The 25,077-nt window shown below is 37.4% G+C and overlaps 2 protein-coding genes across 2 annotated transcripts; both read right to left on the bottom strand.

Annotated features, from left to right (window-relative positions):
* Nucleotides 1–3,038: 3,038 nt before the first annotated feature.
* b3gnt2l (UDP-GlcNAc:betaGal beta-1,3-N-acetylglucosaminyltransferase 2, like) lies at nt 3,039–8,646 on the bottom strand. Its single transcript, XM_079874515.1, has 2 exons — nt 8,530–8,646; nt 3,039–6,534 (listed from the first exon to the last, which is right to left on the bottom strand). Exon 2 carries the CDS (start codon nt 6,264–6,266, stop codon nt 5,001–5,003), a length of 1,266 nt encoding a protein of 421 aa, XP_079730641.1. The 5' UTR covers nt 6,267–6,534; nt 8,530–8,646; the 3' UTR covers nt 3,039–5,000.
* A 486-nt stretch (nt 8,647–9,132) lies between these two features.
* On the bottom strand, nt 9,133–24,793 carry napab (N-ethylmaleimide-sensitive factor attachment protein, alpha b). Its single transcript, XM_079874516.1, has 11 exons — nt 24,604–24,793; nt 21,683–21,762; nt 21,383–21,499; nt 20,240–20,286; nt 18,924–19,001; nt 18,732–18,787; nt 18,280–18,364; nt 11,285–11,389; nt 11,109–11,177; nt 10,744–10,794; nt 9,133–10,073 (listed from the first exon to the last, which is right to left on the bottom strand). The coding sequence occupies exons 1-11, from the start codon at nt 24,699–24,701 to the stop codon at nt 9,972–9,974; spliced, it is 888 nt and encodes a 295-aa protein (XP_079730642.1). The 5' UTR covers nt 24,702–24,793; the 3' UTR covers nt 9,133–9,971.
* Nucleotides 24,794–25,077: the final 284 nt, after the last annotated feature.

Below are 25,077 nucleotides of genomic sequence, written 5' to 3'. Positions count from 1 at the left end.
AGGTAAAATAAAAAGTAAATCCCCAGAAACAGTCCCACGGACCCAGCCCCAAACCCCATATCTGCAATAATAATTAATAAAGGCTGGCTTAAAGTCCTTCTTCCTGCCTGTATTAATGCTCATGGGTAGTATAAATGGGTTCAATTCAGACCTTAATATTAAGTATTTTACTGTTATATGTCAACAAGATTCAACAAGACATTTTCACCTGGCTACAGGGGTGCCGCCAGAAATTCTGGGCCCTATGGAAACCAAATTTTTGGCCCCCTACATTTTTTACAGATAAAATGTAACCCAATAAACATGCCCTGTATACTTTAAAAAAGATACTTAGCACATTGCATAGTTAAAATGTCTAAAGATGAGTACAAAGCCTACAAAAACAAGAAAAATATATAGAAATATGTACTTGTTTACATAAAAGGGAGAACATTTATTATCTCAATTGCAATTGCAAGCACAACAGAACATAATGTACACATATTGACATATACTTTACATGAACAAGCTTTAGCTGGGTCAAACTGCTCAATCAGGAAACATCAGCTAGAACTAACCCATAATTAAATCAGTCCAGGAATAAAACTATCAAAAGGGCTCAAAATCAAGACACACAGGAGTAATGCCAGGCCTAAACCAGTCCAGGATTAAACAAGTACTGAACCAGACATCAACTGTTTGTTATCCAGGTCTAACAAAGTTATGTTCAACATCACTTTATAATGGCCCAGCAGCGTGCCTTTCTGCTGGCAAAAACGGCAAACTGATTTTGTAATTTTTGAAGCATGTAGATTACTTTTTGTTTTGTAAAGTTATCATCATGTGGCGAACACAGTAGATAAGACGTGTTTAGAGGCTTTATTCTTCATGAAGTTTCGCGCTCAGGCTCACCTTGTTCGGCTGAGACGGGGACGGGGGACGTGGGGGAAGGAGGACGTGGGTGTGCAGCAGCCGCTGAATCTGTGTCTACGAGACATGATAACCCGGAGACAGCAGAGATGTGTTATTATTGTTGGATGTAAATCATAATTCAGTAATTATTTTACTATGCTAGCTGCTAGCTAGATAAAAGCAGGTCATGTAGCAACAAAAATAAGTAACGTTAACTCTGAAAGTTTTGGAATACAGTTATAGGGCAAGCTACCTTTCTTTTTGAAAAACTGTGTGACATACTGTCGACTTTGGCGTTCTCTGTCTTCTCTTTCCTTCTTTTCTTTCCGTTTTTGATGCCCTGACTTTTGATGTGACATGCCTGCGTGTGTCACTGTCTGCGCTGCATCATAACAAGTGCAATAACTAAGCAAGAGACGCTACTACACTTAGCGATCGTAGCTCGGACAGCGCAGGTGGAATGAACCATTGTGAGGGGGAGGGGTGTGACTGAACCAGTAAATACATTATTTGTTTTTTAAATATTAAATCTATAGTCAAAACGGACAAAATACACATTTAGTGCGTGAGGGGCCCTAGCACATTTAACGTATGTATAAAAAAGAGAAAAGAAATAAGAAAAGAAAAAGGGGGTCTGCTCTTCTGGGCCCTAAATCAGCCTGGGCCCTTAGAATCGTCCTAACCTTCCACCCCTTTACAGCACCCTTGCCTGGCTATGCCCAATGTTTAGATCTGTTGTGGTATTTATGCAAATTAGCACATATGTAATTAGATTATGCACTGTCCGTCCATGTTAACAAACAATTTCAAAAAACTTGTAATACATTTTTGTTTGTCTTGATGTAAGTAATCAACTCAGTAATTTTCATGTTATTCATGTTCCTATTCACGTGAGAAAAAAAAATTAATAGGCGTATGAATAGGCTATATTTGGGTCTTTTTCGAAACTTTCCCCTAATGGGATTCTTCGGGACTTTTTTTTCCTTACTCAGGACATATTGAGGATACAAAATCAGTTGAGTTTGTTTCTGTTGCAATTTGTTCAAGGTTGACCCCCATTTTGGCTTAAAATGACTGGACTAATAGACTTCAATGGACATTGCGATGAACTTGCGACCATAGTTGGCCAACGATGCTTTCGGGAAACGCACCCCAGTTTTGTATTTTTGATCTTTTAAAATGTTGAAATGTTTTATTTTTGAGTGACACAGCAAAGTTTCTCGAGGGAATGCAAAGGTTTTGCTAGTGAACACACACACAAAAAAAAAATCAATCAAAATAGAATTTTCCTCCAATCTCATATTTTTTTCATCAGCATAGGGGCTCCACATGCTAATACAGACGAGAAAAGAGCAATAAATAGATAACGTTACCTAAATGTCCTCTGTATGCCAACAAAACAATGTTACCAGTGAAATGGCAATGATTAATGTTAGAAAAACGGAAAATAATTCAAGTTTCCATGCAAACTTGTATTGGCCATCTCAGTCAGTAGGGGATGGTGACTGAATTAGTGGTTTCTAGTGTCGATTTATAAATGAACTTTTTATTTATTTATTATTAACTAAGTAACATGCTGTCTTTATTGTAACTGTCAATTAATTGCATAATTTTCTTTTTTTTTAACCAGCATGTGGAAAAAATAAATAAATATTGGGCCATTTATGACACTTTAACTAAAAACACGCATGCGTTTTGGCCATTCATTTACACGACAACAGTGTTTTGGGAACCTGAAAAAAACTACAAAACTACATAACTACTAAAATACGAATTTGTGAAAATGGTGAATTTGTGTGCATGTGTCTTACGTGTTCAGTCAAAGTCACATCACCAGCTACTGGCCTGACAAGCATAATACAACGCTTTTATTCATTTTTGCGAATTCGTATGAGTGGGGATCATTTTGAAAACATTGTCATCTCTGCGTGAAAAATGCAACAGAAAAACCTGTTTTTAGTACATCATTGCCCCAAAACACCCTGTTCCTTTATGATGTTTTGTTGATGCAGAGTTTGATTCCAATATTCAGTCTCATAAGCAAGTGTCAAAGCCACACAGCACGTAGCCTACTTGTTCATTCATGTCACAATAATGAACTCTTACCTACCACAGCTTCCTCGTTTCTGAGAGCTCTGTGTAAATGCATGCTTCCTCCATATTCAAAATGAAATTAAAACTGTCCATCACCTACAATACTTGTTAAACAGATTCAGCCCCTTGAGTTGCATTAGGTTCTTATTCAAGATATAACACTCACACAATAACTTTGATGTGAACTTTACATTATGTTTTAGCTGTGCAATTCATTACAATTCACAGAGACACACATGGATACTGCGACATGGAAAAAAAAATAAGATAATGATGATATAACAGCCTAGCCCTATACATTTAAATACCATTTCAGCACATACTACAAATTGAACTTAAATTGTTTCAACCCATGTTTTGGTCAAATACAGACAAACCCAACAGTTGTTTTAAAAAATGTTTTATTGAATTGTCTATACTGGACCCACACATGGGTTAAAACATAGCATTTTTTAGAGTGTACATACAACATTGCATACTTTGTTACATTTTTACACACGTATAGAAATAATTCACAGATAACTTTGCCAGTCGCAAAACTTGTCACAGCTCAACATTCTGGGCTGCGTTTGTCAGAAGCATAATGAGCCAAGTTGATCGTAGAGACCATTGGTGTTAATGGTTCTATAATCTACTTAAGCTTAAGATGCTTTTGAGAAACGCAGCCCAGATATATAATGCCTGATAAGACATTCATCTCCCACAAGACCCATGTTCCAGGAACATGTGCTTTCCAAGAACAGTGATTTCCAAGGAATACTGCCGCCCTCGCCATTTACCCCCATGCCAATTTGAGGTCCCACATGCAGACTTGGAAAAATAGTAGCTTTCTTTCTCCCATTGAACACAGAATATATTGTGAAGAAAAGACAAACTGCTCAAGTCAATGAAAATCCAAAACGTTAAACTTTCAAAATGGGACGTAAAGGTAGAGTGAATTAATCCATCAGCTTCACTAATACTGCATATTCTAATATTCGGTATAGTCACATTAGTGAAATTTTGCAGGGGGAAAAAGGTTCATTATCTATTTTCAATAGCGCAGCAAATTATGAAGCTAAGCTCACACAGAAGTTACTTTTTTAAAACCAAGCAGTTTTCTGTTGCTCAATATGGCAAATTAGTGTGATCAGCTGGAAAGTGTTGCGAAATCTTCGAAGGGGAACTCTATCACCCTCACGTGAAACAACATGATAGCTCTGTATGAGGAACAGATTAAAAAGTGACCAAACGTCATGAAATATGAAAAACAAGGTCTGACATTCAATAAAGGTTCACCCAAAAAAAAAAAATTTGAAACACGAGGATATTAAGAAGAATGGCAACCATTTTGATCCGTTCATCATAGCGTGATCATGTCGCTTCAGAAAACATGATATTCCAGTGGAGTTCATTTCACACAATCTTGGTCTTTTTAGAAATTTGAAAGATTTAGTACCAAATTCACAATAAGGACAAAAAACAGCTGAAACAATCTTCAAAATATTAGTGTTCTGCTGGACAGAGTCATTTTGGGTGATCTAACCCTTAAAGCAGTGTTTTACAACCTTGTTCCAGGAGGCACACCAACAGTGCACATTTTTTATGTGTCTGTTATCTGACCATCTATTTCTGGTCTTAAAGTCTCTATAAAGGAGCAGGTGAGTTGAATTAGGCATGTTTGATTTGGAAGAGTTCAAAAATGTGTAGTGTAGGTGTGCCCCTAGGCACAGGTTTGGGAAACACTGCCTTAAAGATAACCTACAAAGAGCTCAGTGTCAATTGCACAGAAACATAAATGGTGTTCATCACCATCACCCGTGTTCTCTTTCAAGTACAATAATGAAACAATCCCAAGTCATTTCAACCCCAAGTGAAAACTAACAAAAAAAAGCCTTCATCCAGAGTATCAGAAATGTCTTGAAAGGTACTTTAATGCACATTATTGTCCCCAGAAAATGTTGCCAGCTTATTCTTTAACTTATTTATCATCTTAATTGGTCTAATAATAGTCCGTTTACAATTGACCAGACATATCAGCAGGTCAGCATGGAGCTGTGCATATTTCTCCACAGTCTCATGGTCTGCTGAGGGTTGCGTTGGTGCACCAGGAGCAAGTCTTTGTGCACACAGGGGTTCTCTCGATCTTGCTCCCGAATGTCAAATGTCTTGAAACCATCGTGTTTGGTCGGAGTGATTCCAATTGCTTTAAAGCACATCCCGTTGTAGACATCATCAATAGGGTAGAAGGGTATGTAAAAGGAAACGTGGTAAAGAGATGGGAGAAGGTTTCCAGAAAAGAGGAATCCACCGCCACCAGCATAAGGAGGGTAAGGACCTTCGTAGAAAGACTGAGGAACATAATATTTGATTTTAGGGTCCCGTAATGGCGCGGCATCAGAAATTATCTGCCCAGTGTATAATGTCGAGGCCTGTGCGGAATCAAGAGACTTCAGGTGATTCAGGATTGCTTGAGTGTTGGCAAAAACATCATCGTCACCCTTAAAAATGAAAGGCACCTGAGGACAGTGATCCAGCATCCACTTGAAGAACACGTGCTCCTTGAGAGTCAGGTTGTAAAAGGTGTCGTGAAAATCCCAAACAAGCAGGTCTTTAAACAGCTGAGCTTCAAATGAAACCATTTTGTCGAGACTGGGATCATCCACAGATGATCGACCCAGCAGAAAGACCGTTCGTACCTGAAGTCCGTTTTCATACAACCCTTCTCTTCCCCAGGTCTCTCGGACTGCCTGGCGCCTCTCGAAGTGCTTTGGGATGGATTTGATTGCAAAGAGAAGGAAGATTTGATCCGACGCACACTTGCCAGGCTGATCGTGAAGAACCGGTGGGTCTCGACACTCCATACTTTTAAGGAAGTCTCCGTAGAGAGGGGGATACGAATGAATATCCTGAATGTTCGTTTGTAGCAACTCTAAACTCTCAGGCTGACAGTGAAACTTTTTATGCAGCTCCCTATGCGTTTCATTGTTGGCGGAGTCAAACTGCCTGAAGAGAGAATGAAGTTTTCGGTTCCAGAAGGCACCGTTTTTGGGAATGTCATTTCGGAACTTCTCAGAAATAGTAAGGGGAGGAAGTTCATTTGGCTTAACACTTTTGGGTTTTTTGGTTATAGTGTTTGTCAGTACAACTGTGGGTTTTCTAGAAGTGGCAGTTGCAACCGAAGGGATTGTGGCAAAGTCTCTTTGTGTGCGTTCCACATCCGTTAGTTTGGAATAGAATATGACAAAGCAAAGGCTGCTAGCTACTGCTACGATGAAGAATTTAGCATACTTATTTCTCATTTTACAACAACTGTGTTGAGATAAGCTAACTTTGAGAAGCAAGAAAGGATGTTGGTCTCAACAGGAAATGGTGGGGTTCACACAACAGAATGCTCTTGCGTTGAAGTGCTGCTGTTTTTTTGTTCTTTCTTGGGTGGGGGGGGGGATCAATGTTAGTTGATCCTACACTTGCTTTTTATAGGCATGACAAACATCTGTTATGTGCATCTTCCTTCGAATTCAGTTTCTTCGATTATATTCCCATTTGATGTCAAGTTCAGCTGTGAGCCTAGCAGACACAAGGAAACAGTAATGCAAGTGAGATCACAGGAACATCCTCTTGAACAGCAGTTTGAAACACATATTGAAACAAAGATTGTTTGTTTGGTTTTGTACTATGAACACATAGCACTTCAAATACCACTGGGCTCGAAGCCTTGCCTAAATACTAACTTTCTGAAAGTTAAAGTGACAGTTCGCTCAAATGAAAATTTCTGTCATCATTTACTCACCCTTATGTTGTTCAAAACCTGGATTTCTTTCTTCTGCAGAACACAAGATACTTCGAAGGGGCTCAATATGACTTCCATTGTATGGACAAAAGAAACCAAGACATTCTTCAAAATATCTTCTTTTGTGTTTCAGAATTTAAATTCAATTCACATTTATTTGTACAGTGTTTTTCACAATACATATTGTTTCAAAGCAGCTTTACAGAAAATGCATGTGTCTACACTACAATTTAGAGTGATCTAATATCAGAGGTGACTGTGCCAAAGTAAAGTATTTCAGCAAATCACACATTTAGCAAACAATGTATTAAATTTAAGACAATGAGCTCATTGAGGTTATTAATTACAAGTTGTCAACATAATGATTACAATATTTAGAAATGTAGCATTGGTGCTTGTTGATTCAGAGTTTGCATCATCTGAACTCCTCGCAGGAGTGGGAGAAGTAGGTCGCATGGGTTTGGATCAAGACGAGGGTGAGTAAATGATGACAGAACATTCATTGTTAGGGTGAACAAACTCTTAAAACTCACTGGAACAGGGCTAGAGCTTGTAGATGCCAAGATTACAGCTACATTGGCAAACATTTGGATCTAAAAATAAACAAGCTTTACATTTACTGGAAATATGGTCTCAGGTGACCAATTAAACAGCACAGGCTCTAGATGAAGTACATTTCACTCCCGTAAGGACACTGTATTGAGCTCAGGGACAGATAACGCAGGCAACCTTGAAAGTGTGTGCATTTGGTCTTGTAGAAACTTCTACAGCAAATATTTGTTTCCTTTCTCAATGGATTATCCTTCAGGAGCGGTATTTGGATTCTGATTGATCTAACATGTGACTTATGTTCCAGCCTTGCCCTGATTCAATGATAAAAGCATTTCAAATTAGGCTGAATCTCAAAGCCATGGCTATTTTCAGGAATGTGCTTGCTTTTCCAGTATTACCTATTTTCAGGAATGTGCTTGCCTTTCCAGTATTACCAGCATTATGGATAAACCACCATCGGTCTTGAATCATTATTTAATTTAAATGTTAAGCATGTTTACAAAAACTTAATTGGCAAAATAATTATTTCCAAGATAATACATCATCAAATGTAACTGTTCGAAACACTTAAAAATGCTACTGCTTTTTTGTTAAACAGTGTAGGCGCATACATAGGCTATGCATATTGCAGCTGAAGACGCTTCTTTTTCGACAGCACTTGATCCAGTAATACTAACACTCTTCTATTCTATATTAAAAAAACAAACAAACAAAAAACCATGTACTACGTTAGATTAAACTGAGAGGGGTCATAGCCCTTCTAGACTAATTTTTTGGCCATATTGAGAAACAGCTTCCTGAAAAAGTAGCCTAGTTCTAAACAACTCGTTTAGAAACTGAACCTACTTTGGAAAACTCACATTAGCCTACCTACAATGTATTAAGTGTTGTTTTCGGGAAAAAATACAAGTTCACTACATTTGTTACAAAAGAAAGCAGTAGATCAAGAAAATAGTTATTAAACAAAGAAATAAGCTCTTTATACGGTTTAGAGGAGATCCTATATTAAATCGTCGCGGTGTCACTGCTGTAAAAATGTGAATAAGATTTGAGCAGATTAATGTATAGGCTATATGCTACCTATGATGGTTTAATACTAACGGTGGATAAAAGGTAAAGGCTCACTATGGAAGGTATTAAACCGACTGGCAAGTTAAATTTAAATTAAAAGTAACGTTAAACGTTTTTCAAACCAGCGAGAAAAAACATTTAGGACTTACCGTGTGAGCGTCTATGAACGTTCTTAGTCCAAACTGATCTCCTTCACTACAGGAACCGCGTCGTTACCCACGAGGAGTGTGAGCTTGTTCCTCACTGTAAAACGCGACGTCTGCCTCTCCCTTTTTTTCCCATCAGCACCTGTCTTTGATTGGTGCTTATCATTCAACACACCTGGACACTGAACCACGGGACTGTTAACACCTTTTCTTGGGAGTTTATTTAAGCGGAATGCTTTGATATCCTTATGCAGATGTAATGTGTAAGGAACGGCTCCTAAGCCCCGCCATAACAAGAATAGCAATGTACAATTACAGAATATAGCACTATTCACAAGTCATTATTTTTATTATTGTTTATTTATTTATTTACAAATAATTGCAACAGCATTTCAAAATTATTTTGAGGGCATGAACGTGTTCCTGACTTATAAAAATAGTTGTCACGATATGAAAATATGTTTGATATGTTTCCCCGTTCATTTATCAACATGCAAATTAAAGAGTGAATCACACGGTTGTCTCTCGAGAAGCGTTGTACAAGACCGCCGATCACTTATGTCACTTATGAGCGACTGGTAAATATTAACATTATAAACAAAGCAGAGAAATGGTTTATATCATTTCTTCTTCTTATGTCATCTTTCAATGAAAAGATTATAATTTATAATATATTTATAATTAAGACCTTAAGGAATCTCTCATTTTTCCAGTGTGGTGAGGAAATGGTTATTTTGGGGGGAAATAACCTCTCTAAACTTACTTGCACACCAGAGCATTAAAACATGCAGATATATTAATTACAGAAGCAATGTATTTAGATTTTAAGCTGAGAGACAATTTAATCACAGATGAAAGTAAATATTTTAAACGTTACAGGACAGGCCAGCACTTGCCTTTCACTTTTTAGAGAATAAATAAAATCACCCTGTACATGGTGGAATCAGTCCTCCTTTTACTTATCCTTATGTCAAAATAATAACAATAAACAAACTGGAAAATTTTGATTAAAAAGGTTAGTCGCAAGCAAAATATGCAGAGATGCAAGATAAGGTACTTCCGCTAAGAATTAAAATATGTATGCCACAAAAGAGGTTAACAGAAAGAACTAAGGCTTTTTTGAGCTCAGTAATAGCCAGATGACAAAGCATTTCTGAAGCTTGGTGTGCACAGCACACCATAATATAAATGTGGCTGGTTTCAGTTCTCATGCAACACTCGCTCAAAATCACATTTAAACAACCAGCCCCTCTTTATTTAGTGTTCTTTGAGGTCTGGCGGCACGGCATATCATAGAGAGAGGTCTGAAGTAAAGCAAGGAAATTAAGGCACTGACAGTTGAGCTGGTGGTAAAAGAGAGAGATAGTCAGCCATCGTACTGAAGTTGTGCTGTTAAAGGCACGAGGCAGAGCGAGCGGAAAGAGGCAGAGATCAGGAGGAGGATCTTAGCGAAGGTCGCTTTCGTCTTCTTGTATGGTTTTCTTGATACGAAGCAGCATGGTGGTGAGCCACTGATCCAGCCGTGAGATTGTGTCGTACTCCTTCACCTGAAGGATGGAGAGAAATGACAGTGAAACTGATGAAGATAAAGTTGGTATTGTTCAGCTTAACTGGTGTGACAGTCACTAGCTATGTTTCTATCCAACGTTGCAAATTTAACTTGTGCGGAAAATTGGAAACATTTACGTATAAAGCACCGTTTACATTCTATGTGTTCGAGAAAACAAAATAGTCACTTCCTGGCAAACCGGCGCAAAATATCTGAAATAAAAATGGAAGTTGCAGCAATCAGGGAAGCCATTGCGGATCTTTTATCTTACATTATAAATGACTTTTTTAATGACAAAGCGCAGTAAACGTTGTCATGTCATGTTGCATTCGGATGCCTGGTGTTTGTGACACTTTTGAGAGGTCATTATACCGAATCATTTTGGTGACAGACTTTGGCTCAGGCATTTCAGAATGACCAAACCAACATTTGAGTCCAGTGTTAGTCCAGTTATCAATCCCATCCTCCTTTTTTTTTATGCACACCTTGGGGTTTCCATCCATTATTTTTTTTTTAACGCAATACCTTAAAAACTGCATAAAAATAGGTGGCTGGAATCATGGCTACTGTTAACGGCTTTCGGCGTGTCAGGTGGGTAGTTTTACTTGTTTTGAGTGAAACTGATATGTTGAAACCAAATGGAAAGAGCAATTAATAGCTCATCTTACCGCGTCAGTATATGAATCCACATTCTGTTCCTCAAAGGCCTCTAAAAGTTTCTGTTAAAAAAACAAAGAACATTTTAAGCACATAATTCATGCATTATCCCACTGTCAGGACCACAATGTGCTAATGTCACCCAACACGCTTTTCAGGCAGAATGATTGTGGTTTATTCACAATACTTTCACACCACCAGGAAGTTTCGTTTAAACATACTGGTTTAAAACAGTTGCGATTACAGTTTGTATAGTTTGAACTCTCAGCAGATTTAGTTAAATATCATTGCATGACAAGCCAATCTAGAAACCCACCTTTAGCAGGAAGAATACAAAAATGGTTTGTATAAATACTGAGCTGAGAGCCAACCTTACCTTCAACAATTTGCATTCACGTGAATCTGAAAAGGCTGGAAACATTTCCTCATACTTCTGGAGGGCGAGCTACAAGGGAGGCATCAAAGACAAGGAATATGAAAGGAAGCTGCAAAAGACATCGCTGTTTTCCATTGCTTGTTTGAAGGAATGCGTAATTGTAGGGTGTTTCATACCTTAGCATTCAGCATGTCCACACAAAAGTGGCAGAGAGCTGCCTTAAAGAAATAGTCCTTTGCGCTGTATTTCAACAGAGTGCTGTCCATTGCATGCGTTGCCACCTGGAAACCCACCAGAAATAAAGAAATAGCTTAACTTTTTTCCTCCAAATCTACATTTTACAAATAGTGAGTTTGAGGTTAAACTGACTGCATTCTTGAGATCTGTTAATTAGATAATGAAACCCACACATGAGATTCGATCAGGCTTCATTTGAGAAAATTAGAAAAAGTGATAGACTGTGGTATAAATGTGATGCTTTTGTGACTGGTGAAACATGTGTATGATCACTCTTCAAGGGATATGTCTCCCTAAAGTGAAAATTAAGTCATCATTAACTCACCTGGATGCCGTTCTAATGCAGTATCACGTTCTTTCTTTTTCAGACCACAAAAAGCGAAATTTTTTAAAATATATATTTGGTCCATATAATGGCAGTGAATAGCGACCAACATCAAGATGCAGAAGAATCATTAGAATGATTGATATATGCTCAGAAATAATAGAAAATAAGAAAAATGCTAAACATTTCTTCAAGTCACCATCATGCAAACATATCTAACATACAGTAGTAGTTCTTGGTAGACTTTTGCATTCCACTGAGCTGTTTTTCCACTGTTTTCTCTGTAAACACTCTAGACAAACGTGTTTGTGGGTTTCACTTCATGATGCTTTGATGAATAGAAAGTTCAGAAGAACAGCATTTATCTGAAATCTAAAGCTTTTGTAACATTAAACACTACCGTTCAAAAGTTTGGGGTCAGTAAGAATTAATTTTATTTTTGGGGGAAATAAATAAAATAAATCAATACTTTTATTCATCAAGGATGAGTTAAACTGATCAAAAGTTACAGTAAAGACATTTATAATGTTAGAAAATATTCTATTTTAAATCAATGCTGTTCTTTTGAACTTTCTACTCAAAGAATTTGTAAAAAATATTATTATTTTGATAATAATGAATGTTTCTTGAGCAGCAAAAGATACTTCTTTTAAAAACATTAAAAAAATCTTACTGACCCCAAACTTCTGAACGGTAGTGTATATATATATATACACTACCATTGTATATACTGGCGCGTTATAGGAAAAGGCCCTTCCCCCCATGGTTTTTAATTTACAACAAGGCTGACACAGAGAGAGAGAGCCAGCAGAGCGGAGAGCGCGAGCGCGAATGGATAGAGTAACCAAATCACAGATGTAATCTGGAGTCAACCTGTGTACTGCTTGATAGGTTAAAATCAGAATTTTTAAAATCAATACATGGTTGAACTGGAAGCCAATGTAGCCTAGTTGCTGGAGCACGGGAGTAATGTGATGGCTTGAGGATGTACAAGTCAAAACACGTGCGGCAGAGTTTTGTATACATTGCAACCTCTTAATAGAATTTGCTGGTAAACCCGCAATAATCAAGCCTTGACGTGATGAAGGCATGGATAAGCCTCTCTGCATCAGGCCTAGAGAGAAAGGGTCTAATACGAGCAATGTTCCTCAGATGGAAAAAAGCAACCTTTGTTATGTTTTTAAAATGAGAATGAATAGTAAGCTGAGCATCAAAAATCACGCCCAAATTACGCACCTGGCCAGAAGGGGACAATTGAGTGTTGTCTACTGAAAGTTTAAAATCATTACATTTACTGACATTAGATGGAGTGCCAATTAATAGGATTTCAGTTTTGGAGCAATTTAGTTTTAGAAAGTTGAGTTTCATCCACGCTTTCATTTCCAAAATACATTCAGAAAGTTCTGAAGAGGAAGAATAGAGATCAGGCTGAGAGCTGATATAAATCTGGGTGTCGTCCAAATAACAGTGATAGCTCAGGCCATACTTCTGAATGATCTAGCCCAAGAGGCAGCATATAAACACCAAATAAAACAGGACCCAAAACTGAGGGACACCCTGACACAGAGGCACAGTCTGAGATCTGTTAGTACCCAGGTAGACAAATTGGGCACGATCTGAGAGGTAAGATTTAAACCAGTTTAACACAGTTCTAGACAGAACAGAGCTATTCGTACAGAGATGAGTATGGAGTTGGTCAACAACCTCACGCTCAAGCACTTTTGCCAGGAAAAGTAAATTGGAAATGGGTCGATAATTCGACATATCGATCATATCACTCCCAGGCTTTTTAAGAACTGGCGTAACTGCTGCCATTTTTAGAGCAGAAGAGACATTCCCTGTATTGAGTGAAGCATTGACAATAGCAGTGATGAGCGGTACAATAACAGGCAGACAGTTTTTCGTAGGGAGTGGAAGTATGCAAGTAGTAGAATTAACTGACAAAACAAGTTTAGACATAAAATCTAAACTGAAACTGAAAGTTTAGTGAAACTTGAAAAAATGAAACTTGAAAAAATGAAACCAGAGAGATTAGGAGAATGCATCTCAACAAGCATTCTCTTATTGACTGTTCTAAACAGAACTCTGGGATTAGAGATGTCACTACTAATAATAGTAGAATAATATGCCACTTTTGCAGCTTTGAGAGCACTATGATACTCAATCTGATGCTGATCCAACATCGATCTATGAACTGTTAGGCCAGATTTTTTAGATTTCCGCTCCAACTCCCTGCGTATCGCCTTAAATGTTTAAGTAGGCTAACTCAGATGTATACCAAGGTAAATGATCTCTTAAAAGAAACAACATTTTTTCAGAGGGGCAAACTCATCCAGAATAGATGTAAAAGCAGCATAATACTGGTTGATAGAGACCGCAACTGGTAAGTCACCAATAGTATGACTAAGAAGGTCAAGCTCAATATCACTAATTTCCCTAAAACAGATAACACTTCTTTCACAGTCCACAAAGGAGGATGAGTCAAATTGAACGCGAGGTGCTTGTGATCCCTTATACATACATCAGTACACTCAAGTTGTTCAATAAGTACTCCTGAAGTGCAAACCAGATCTAATATATGTCTGTGTTTGTGTGTCGGAAAGTTAACATGCTGAGTGAAGTTAAAACATTCTAGTGTATCCATGAAGCACACAGCATTATTGCAATCCATGCAAAATCCCCAGTGTTAAATTAACACTCTCAGTGTTTATATGAGTCTACACTCAGAGTTTTATAAGTAACACTGAAGCAGTGTTAAAGGTTGTATCAGCGATTTCAGGCCCAAACATAAATGATGACATTCATCTAATCTTTCCTAACGATCCGCTAGCTGCCCGCCCCATAAGCATGCCATCAAAAAAACGCGTCTCTGTAGGCAACCTAGGCTCTGAGATCTGCACACAAAAACACTGCGCTCACCAACACTCAAAACCAAAACAAATAGTGTTCAAACCAATCACCGACAGGGGCGGGTGTTGTGAGGTTTTCGCGTGCAGCCGTCATAGGCAGCCGTGCACGAGCGCAAAACCTCACAACACCCATCCCTGATTGGTTGGAACACTATTTGTTTTGGTTTTGAGTGTTGGTGAGCGCAGTTGATTTTGTGTGCAGATCTCTAGGCTGCCTACAGAGACGCGTTTTTTTGACGGCTTGCTTATGGGGCGGGCAGCTAGCGGATCGTTAGGAAAGATTAGATGAATGTGATCATTTATGTTTGGGCCTGAAATCGCTGATACAACCTTTAAAGTTAATGAGATAATTAAGTGATTAATTGAGTGTTGATTGAGCATTATTGAAGACACCTGATGTTAACAAGCAGAATCACTGAAGGAGAAAATGAATTTTAAAAATGTTTTGTTTAGTTGGACTCTTGACCCTTACTTTTTTAACTTTAGATTTTGTTTGGCTGCTGTAATTCAGTTATGAACAAAGAGCAAATGTGATCTGATGGTGTTGGTTGTGTTTTAACATAATCATTAGTTGGCCTGAATCACTGAGCTCATTGAGAGTATAATTTCCGAGTTAAGTTTACCTTATGGATTGTAGCAGCACTGTCCTTGTCGAGCATCCATTTTTAGACTTTTTAATGAAATCCAAATGATCAAATCAATTACGCAAAAAAAAAAAAAAAAACTTCTTAAAAAGTGTTCTTTTTAGGCACACACAGACATCAGGAATTAGCGTATGAATCTCAACAATGGTGACAAACAGATCAACTCTGAACATAAGCTCATTATTTATTCATGCAGCAATGCATGATGGGAGCCATGAATGAGTTTTGATTGGTGGTACCCAGAATGCACTGCAACATGCTTTATTATTGTCACCATTGTTGAGATTCACAGGCTGATTCTTGATGTCTGTGTCTAAAAAAAACAAAAAAAAATGTTTTTGTATGTGAACAACTTTTAGGAAATTATTTGGATTACATTGTAAAAAAAAAAAAAATGCTTTTCAAGGACAGTGCTGCTATAATTAAAGTATATCTAACTCAGAAATTAGGCTCTATATGAGTTCAGTGATTCAGGTTAAATGATTGTGAAATAATGATTATATTAACACAACCAACACCATCATATCACCTTTTCTCTTTGTTCACCTGGCTGTTATAACTCAGTTACAGCAGTCAAACAAAATCTAAAGTTAATGATTTAAGGGTCAACAGTCCAACTAAAGCAAACACTGATCACCATAATGGTAACATACCAATTATGGTTTTCTCCTTCAGTGATTCTGCTTGTTAACATCAGATGTCTTCAATAATGCTCAATCATTACTCAATTAATCACTTAATTATCTCATTAACTTTAACACTGCTTCAGTGTTACTTATAACACTGAGTGTGGACTCAAACACTGAGAGTGTTAATTTAACACTGGGGATTTGCTGTGTATTGTCAACATGAATATTTAAATAACCAGTTAAAAGAGTAACTGTTAAAAGTGTCAAACACTTTGTAAATTCAGAAAAAAATGTAGAGTTAAGTTTGGGAGGACGATAGATATTTAACACAAGAACTGATGAGAGACCATTCATCTTAAAGGCCAAGCATTCAAATAATGAAAAGCAAGGCAATGAAACCTCAGTTACTGCAACATCAGATCTATAAATGACAGCAAGAGCGCCACCTCTACCGGTGGAGCGCAGCCGGTCAAGATAAGTGTAGCCAGGCAGAGCACACATATTTAGATTGAAATAGTCATTTGGCTGATGCCAGGAAGGCAGAAAAAGTCCAGTTTTTTGTCCAAAACAATGTCACAAAGTAAAGCCGCTTTGTTGTTTATAGAGCGAGTGTTCAGATGTGCAAACCGGATTGTGTCAAGTCGGACACCACAGCTGGATGGAGTAGACTTCTGGAGGTAGTAGAAATTAGCAGGGCAGACATGACGCGAAGATAAATTGCGACGATCCAAACGCTTTTGAGACCAAACTGAGTTCATACTGGCTCCGCTTGAAAGCAGATTCTGGCAGGAGCCACGAAGAATGTATTTTGGCCGGCGGAGAAGATGTAGCGATCACAGTTTTTCCCAAACACCATTAGCACAGAAAGACCAAGCTGTAAAAGTTGCATGGCAGAGTACTTTAGCATAGACAGAGCTCAAAATTAACTTTTTTACTTGGTAGCACTGGTGCTGTCTGTCCCACAGGTTTTACAATGAACGCAATGCATTGGTCCATCAGCATAGCGGAGCCACTCGAAATCTTTTAGCCACTCTCTCCAAAAGCTGTACGATCTCTTTTCAGCTGGTGGATCCACATTAACCACATCAACTCCAGTGCAGGATTATTTGTGACTTTAGGTGACAGCTTACAAAAGAAATCTGTCAGCATGTCATCTTCTCTCTTATTCAGCCTTTTAAATTTCGCGCCGTAGTCAGCTCCCTGTCACGTGACAACGGAGAGCAGTGAAAGGGAGTGGGAGTGATTGACAGCTAATATTAACCAATCTAAAATCTGCTTTAAAGTTAAGAACGTAAGGATGAAGTTTGATTGGTTATGTAACGTTGGATAGAATGATGGTCCGGCCACCGCATATCAGCGCACATAAGGTACACACTGTACAGTAATTTGTGAACGTTTTGTGCAGAAATGAAAACTGCTCTCACCACAACCATTATTTGCGCTTGCACAAATGCTCCCAAATATATTTTTAGGTCGCACAGATTAAATTTCAGGAGCATATGCAACCAAAATGGTCGCAATTTCGAGCCTTGATAGTGCAGTCTGGGTAGTCGAAATAAATCTTGCCTTTAAGTCCAAATAATGCCCGAAAAATGCCGGAAAATATGTGTTTGTTGGAGGAGTATAACAGTTACAAGGACATTTTACTTGGGAAAATTAGCAGAGAATGTAGTAGGAAATGTTTCATTTGGAAAAAGATTGCTACGACAGTTAACAGCGTTAATCCGACCGTTGAGCGGAGCGTTAAAGACGTATATAAAAGATACAAAAACATGGTAAGATGCCAAAAAAGAAATATTTAAGAGGAAATATTCCCTTCTCATAGCTCTCTGCATAACGTCATCAGCAAACCACAAATTATGAGCCATTTTCCCTTTTCTTTTGGGAAAGGGAGTGATCATGAGCACTAACAGAGTCTCATGAACACATGCCGTGCACAGAAGACCAACGGCCAAGGTCAGGATTTTCGTTAAATAATACTTGAAATTTCGGTTTGTTTTTCACCAAGCCCTATCGTTACACCCCCAGAACACTTGGAATATACAGCACGAGTCACACTAGATAATTCTGTGATATTTTTGCATCTTTTTTTAAAGCTTGATAAAGCATAATCGCTATTCACTGCCATTGTACGCACGAGCGTGAGCGGGACATTTTTATAAAAATTCTCCTTTTGTGGTTAAAAGAAAGAAAGAAAGAAAGAAAGAAGGGCATTCGAACAACACCAGGGTGTGCAAATGATGGCTTGCTTTTCCTTTTAGGGTGAATTATCCCTTTAACAGCTACCTTCATTTACGTATCTCAGATCAATGTTAGCAACACAAATTTGTACAAGGAAATATTTATGGCTAAACTTTGATGACCCTTATATGGGACCTCCAATGAGATCAAGTGCACTGAAACCAAGGCTGTCATATGTTTGTTTACCTGTTCATAGATCTCAATGGCTTTAGGGTACTGCTCCAGTTGAGCGGCGTAGGTGGCAACTTTGAGTAAGCACTTGTTGGCTGAACTTTGGCATCAGAGACAAAGTGAACAGATTAGAAACTATTCCACAGTCCTAGAGTAAGACTCTGTTACAATTACGGGAAAAATCCCCCAAAAAGGCCATGACCTAATGAATAATAGTGTCATGTGTCATATATTGCATACAAGGCCATATATCTCGAATAGTACTGTAAATGTGTGAAAGGGGCAAAGGTCTGCTTCAGCAAACATGCTTGTGATTCATTACGTCTTTTAATGAGTAATCTAAATTATTTCCTGGAGAACATCTAAAGTTACAGATAACCCATTGTACTGGTCTTCTCAACATCGTCACTGAAGACCTATAAGTATTGAGCAACAGCAGGGAAAAAAAAGCTTCAAAACTGACGTACCTTGTGGACTCCTCGCCTTTATAATAGTCTGCTGCCTGTTCGTAGTGAGCTATGGCCTGAGAAAAGGTCATAAAGTACAACAACCACTGAATAAGGTGAATACATTTTCCTTTCAGATTTTGGATAAACTTGATGGATTATATATGGTTTACAAAAGAAAATGATCTATTATTGTGACAAAAAAAGTCTGACCTTGTCAATATCAACCAGTTCAGTCTCATAAATTTCAGCGATGGTGACGTGGTGTTTCGCTGCGATTGTAAAACGACCCTACAAGATGAGAAACACAAAACAATCACTTGTGATGCGGGTTCATTCCTCCCAGGCAAGAGGAAACACGCAGCAGAGAAAATGACTTCACAGGAGAAAAACAGCTTAAATGTCTTTCGCGAGTTCAGATGGTCAGTTTGAGACGAAAAACTACACCATCACATTGGGGGGGGGGGGGGAACTATTTCCTCCATTGAAAGCCATTCGAAAATATCAGATTATACTGATAAAAAAAATTTCTGCAAGCAAAATATCTCATTTCAAATCTAATCTAATCTAATTTCAAAATATCAAAACTTAAGTTTTACAAATATCTTAAAAACGAATTCATAAATACCATCAAGTTTTGGGGAGTCGCATGGCATTTGACAACCTTAAGATTCCCATACATAATAGGAGTGATTGACAGCTAATATTAACCAATCTAAAATCTGCTTTAAAGTTAAGAACGTAAGGATGAAGTTTGATTGGTTATGTAACGTTGGATAGAATGATGGTCCGGCCACCGCATATCAGCGCACATAAGGTACACACTGTACAGTAATTTGTGAACGTTTTGTACAGAAATGAAAACCTGTCTCACCACAACCATTATTTGCACTTGCTCAAATGCTCCCAAATATATTTTTAGGTTGCACAGATTAAATTTCAGGAGCATATTTCCATCTGCTCAGGATATTCACAAGTTAAAAGTTTGAGACCGTGGTTTCATCAGGAATTACAGGTCATATTGTCATTTTTTTAATTGTGATTAATAACTTGACATTTAGGCCTGTTTTCACAGACAGGGCTTGGATTAAGCCTTGGTTTAATTAGGATATTTAAGTAGCTTTTATAAACGTGCCTTAGAAAAAAACATGACTGGTGTGACTCTTGAGATAAAACAATGGGACTGCCATTTTAAGATTTGCCAGTGAAAATTGATTTCAGTTAAAACAGCACAAACATGCATTTTAGTCTGAGACTAGGCTTAAATCTTGTGTGGGAATTAGAACTCAGGTCTCTGCACACTAAAACACATGCATTGGGTTGCAGTGCCCTCCAGTGGTGTATTAAGTAACTTGCAATATGTTTTATAAACAAATGGTTTGGATATGTTGAATAATTTCTAAAACAAGTTTTCACTGCAAAAAGATAAACAGTTGAAAAGAGTCAAAATGATTCTGTGCCACAAAAGCAGCTCTATTTGTTTCTGAAACACTGTCTACAGCCTCCACAGATGTAAGAAAGACTCTTACCATGTCTGTATAGATCTCAATGGCCCTGTTCAGGCAGTTTATGGCCTCTGTGGAGAGAATGACAGACATCTGACTGAACCATAATCATTTTCAATGAACTGCAGATTGCTAGATAACTATTAACTCAAAAGTAATAAGAACCCTTTTTTTTTGGTTTTGTTGGTGCACAAAAAAAAAACAATGGGTCTCATTCACTAATAAATGTGTTAATTATTCATATTTGTACACACAGGAGAACTTGTTATACTAAGTCACAATGCATATGAATTATTTTTTACCTCATTTTAACATGAATGTATTTGTAGTATTCTAAATGAGCGACCGCGTGCGTTAGGTAAGTCATTTGATTAAAACGCCCATATAAGGGCTTTCTGTGCAAACTCACCTTTTGTCCCTCATAACAAACATATGACACTCTCTAAAGATGCGCTTAAAAGGCTTTGGAAAGAAGTCTCTCATGTTACAAAGGCTGGATTTATTTGATCAAAAACACAGTAATTCTGTAAAATATTATATACATTATTATATACAGTTTTCAAAAGCTATTACTCCAGTCTTTAGTGTCACATGATCCTTCAGAAATCATTCTAATATGTTGATTTGCTGCTTTATCGGTGCTCTATTAATAGTGGTTCTTATTATTATCAATGTTGAAAACTTTTATTGCTGCTTAATATTTTTGTGCAGACTGATACATTTTTTTCTGGATTTATTGATGAATAGAAAGTTCACTAGAACAGCATTTATTTGAAATAGAAATCTATAGTAACTTTCCAAATGTCTTTTGTGTCACTTTTGATCAATTTAATGTGTCCTTGCTGAATAAAAGTATTTCTTTCTGAATGGGAGTGTATCACAGATTCCACAAAAATAATAAGAAGCAAAAACTTGAACAATTACATTTGAAAATTGTTTTAATATGCAATAATATTTCACAATATTACTGTTTTTACTATATTTTTGCTTCAAATTCTGAATGAATGTTAGTGCAAAAGTTATTGATGAATCATGATTGTGAAAATCTTTGTACACTGATTTCACACACAACTTTATGTGTGTGCGCGGTTAGTGAATGAGACCCAAAGCATATTTGTTAATAGTAGCTGGATGTTGAGAAATGTAAAGTGACATTTAAATAAATACCTTGAGGGTCGGATTTTTTGAAGGCATTTCCGGCATCAATGAAGTTTGTGGCTGCGTCATGTTTACTCTGCATCTGCAGGTGTAGGAGGGCCGCCTGCGAGAAAGCATTTCCTGCAGCTAACAAACACATTTACACAACAAAATGCAAACATTAAATAGACATAAATAGACTGTATGCTTTAACACACAAACTTCTTCCTCATTGTTGTCCCATTCACACATGTAAATGAAGAGGACAAAATGACAAAAGTAGATATGTTAATATGTTATTTATGCTGAAGCTAATTGTAATGTCTTTACCACTCCAGTTCTTGGCCATCTTGAACATATTTGCAGCTCTTCCATACAAGTCACAAGCATCCTCCATCTTTGAAGAGCCCCTGGTGAAAATATAACGAATATTATAATGATGATTTCAATTAAATAAGTCATAAATTATAACAAATCATAAACTACAGAGCTCCACACATGGCATGCGGACATATTTATATTGTACATACTATATGTATATAATCTGCAAAATATTTGTCTCAAGCACACCTGATGCAAATCAAGGGCTTCATTAGTTGCACCAGGTTTGCTTGAGCTAGAACACATGAAATATCTGAACTGGCTAAGTTTGTTGAGTGTCACGTTTGACTGCATGTTAGAAATTAGGGATGCACCGAAAATTATAATATTATTATTTTCGTTTTTTGTTAGAAAGAGAAAAAAGGCCGAAAATTTTAGCCAAAAATATGCCGTGTGTTCAGCAATCAGGAATTATCTATTAACATGTTTTGTAACTTTGCAAACGGCTCCGCTTCTGAAGACGCACAACTTCAAAGCAACTGCTCAGGCCCTGTCACAAAGAGCACACCTCATATGCACTTTCAGTCTTGTGGACTTACAATCACTGCTGCGTGCCCGTTAAGTCCATGAGACTGAAGGGTGTCCTATTTGTCATTTTAGGTTTCAGAAGGGTGCTTGCGGTTATTTCAGTCATTTTCAGTTTCGGTTTTCGGACAAATGTATCCAGAAGTTTCGGTTTCATTTTCAGCCCAGAATTTTTATTTTAGTGCATTCCTATTATAAATAGTCAAAAGAATGGTCCAAAAAGTTAAGAGAAGATATCATCACCCTTTACAAACAAGGAACAGGATACAAAAAGATAGCGAAGGCACTAAATGTTTCTAGAGACACCGTTGGAAGCATAGTTCGCAAGTTCAAAGTTAAACGAACAGTGGTTACACTTCCTGGACGGGGCAGAAAAAGGAAGCGATCAACGGCTGCAACCAAATTTCTGAGAAGGCAGGTTCAGAAAAACCCTCGAAAGACATAAGACCTCCAGCAAGACTTGGTGGCAACAGGCACTGAGGTTTCAGCTGCACAGTAAGGCACGTACTAAACGCATGCCGGACTTCAAGACGTACACCACTTCTGACCCAAAAGCACGAGAAAAGTCAGCTCCAATTTGCTCAAAATCATATAAATAAGCCACATAAGTTTAGGGATTCTGTTCTGTGGAGCAATAAAACAAAACTGGAACTTTTCGGCCCTGTGGATCAGTGGTATGTCTGGAGGAAGAAGAATGAAGCATATGCTGAAAACCTCCAGCGTGTGGAAGGCATGATGGATTAATTTTTGTATATCAGGAAATCCTAGGAGAAAACGTCATGCCGTCAGTGAGGAAGCTGAAGCTTGAGCATGGTTGGACCTTCCAGCAGGACAATGATCCCAATCATACCTCAAATTCCGCCAAGGCTTGGTTGCAGAAGTCGTCCTGGAAGATTCTACAGTGGCCATCAAAGTCACCTGACTAATCTCATGAGTATTACTGAACTGGAGGCCATTGCTCAAGAGGAACGGGCTCAGATTCCTCAGAAACGCTGCCAGAAGCTGGTGTCTGGTTATACATCTCGTTTGCAGAAGGTCATAACAGCAGAAGGGTGTTCTACTATCTACTAAAGATGCTTGCCATGAAGAGGTTAAATAATTTTGAGACTGCAGAAGTCATTAAAAGTTGCATTTTCAGTTGAATTTAGGGAAACCACTTGTTGAACTATTTCAATTACTTCTGTTTGATTTGTTCATTGCAAACAGCTGAAAGTCTGTACATTTTGCAAATAAACCTGATTTGCAATGGGGGTTGAATAAGTTTGATTACAACTCTGTATATATATATATATATATTATGGCCACCAAGAATTTGTTCTCTTGTTTTATTAAATCGAGGGAACAAATTATTATATTGTGCGCACAATTTACTTTAAATGAGTGAATGAACAAATTAGTAGAACGCGTTGACGTATCGGTGAAGAACAAATTGTTAATTTGTGGCCACGATATACATACGAAAGAGCTCGAAAAATATATGTAATATAACAATTGTCATGAGGGACACATTATTAAGCAAATTTTTTTTGTTACCATAAAATTAATGTTGATTAGTACATATATTTTGTTGATAGGAATGTGGATATATTTTTTTAAAATGGAATGAACCTTATGAACCTTTAAACCAAACTAAAAAAAGTTATATATTTGAGGCTTTTATTGCCCATATAGTATGATATAGTGAGAATATGGAGCTCATACTCGTGAAATAAGAAATAAAGCTCTGTAAGTTAGCTTTAATTGAAATTGTGCAATTGCAATGTTGATTGTGAGATGTAAGGCTATAAATAAACGTTGTTAATATAAGCCTCCTGTAACAGTTTTAACATGATATTTCTAATAATATATATATATATATATATATATATATACACACACACACACACATATATATGAATGTATGTGTGTGTGTGTAGGTAGTCAAGTAAGCCGAAGTTGTTTCGGTTCAGTAAATGTTGTCATTAAGGACACGTATTAAGTTTTTTTTATTTACCATAAAATTAATGTGAATTACATTTTCATCTATGAGGGTTTTGAGGGTTCTCTGAGTTCATGTGATCAGACACGCTGAGTGATGTTGTAACTGGCTGAAGAGGGTGTCAGCTGACTTGATTTCTCGTCGCCTGACTAGACTATTTTATCATTTAGCGCCAGATCACAAGACTAGACCTCAAACTTTGCGATATAGAGCCACAAGATTTTATGTTTGGAGTTTTTTTCTTCTTCTTTTCACTCTGATAATTACTTATATAAAGTTAGTGTTTGACAGCTAACTTGCTAGCATGCTAACTGTCTGTTTACCCCGGTTTGCCTATCAGCAGTGTGTTAAAAGTTAGAAAACATACCCAAACAGAGAGCCGAAGAACGACTGCGAGGATTTCACTTTCTTTTCGGCTTCTGCCATGAGAGCCATGGCCTCTTTTTCTTTACCGGAGTTATCCATGAATATTGTTTACAGATCAACTTTAGCGGCAGACTATGGAATCCAGCCACATCAACACATCCCTGCGGAAACTTCCAACATGTCCTTCTACTGTTTCATTTCAAAATAAAAGTTAAATTGGGCTCTTTTTTTCTTTTTTTTTTAAGTACCCTAATATAATATTAATTTATTTATTTCCAATACATTTTGTGTACAATTTTATTCAAAGTTCAAAAATGAGCACAAATATATTTAATATGGCTTTCTAAAAAAAATTAAAAAAATAAATAATAATAATTCTGCGCTCTTTGGCACTTAATGAAAGATTCTTATAAACTAACCACTACAATACGTTTAAAATTATAAACATAGCAAATGTGTTAAAAAAAATTAAACA

Source organism: Squalius cephalus (assembly GCF_949319135.1).
Source record: "Squalius cephalus genome assembly, chromosome: 6".
NCBI lineage: Eukaryota > Metazoa > Chordata > Actinopteri > Cypriniformes > Leuciscidae > Squalius > Squalius cephalus.
Note: the sequence above shows the minus strand (reverse complement) of the source record. Positions and strands in the feature narration are given on the sequence as shown.

Bases quoted from the DNA above. Each gene is read 5' to 3' on its own strand.
- b3gnt2l (XM_079874515.1), bottom strand. From the start codon at position 6,266: ATGAGAAATAAGTATGCTAAATTCTTCATCGTAGCAGTAGCTAGCAGC.
- napab (XM_079874516.1), bottom strand. From the start codon at position 24,701: ATGGATAACTCCGGTAAAGAAAAAGAGGCCATGGCTCTCATGGCAGAA. The intron at 20,287-21,382 runs GTATTTATTTAA...TTCTCTCCACAG, and splicing joins CAAAAAATCCGACCCTCAAG to AGGCCATAAACTGCCTGAAC. The intron at 18,365-18,731 runs GTACGTCAGTTT...CTGATGCCAAAG, and splicing joins AAAGGCGAGGAGTCCACAAG to TTCAGCCAACAAGTGCTTAC.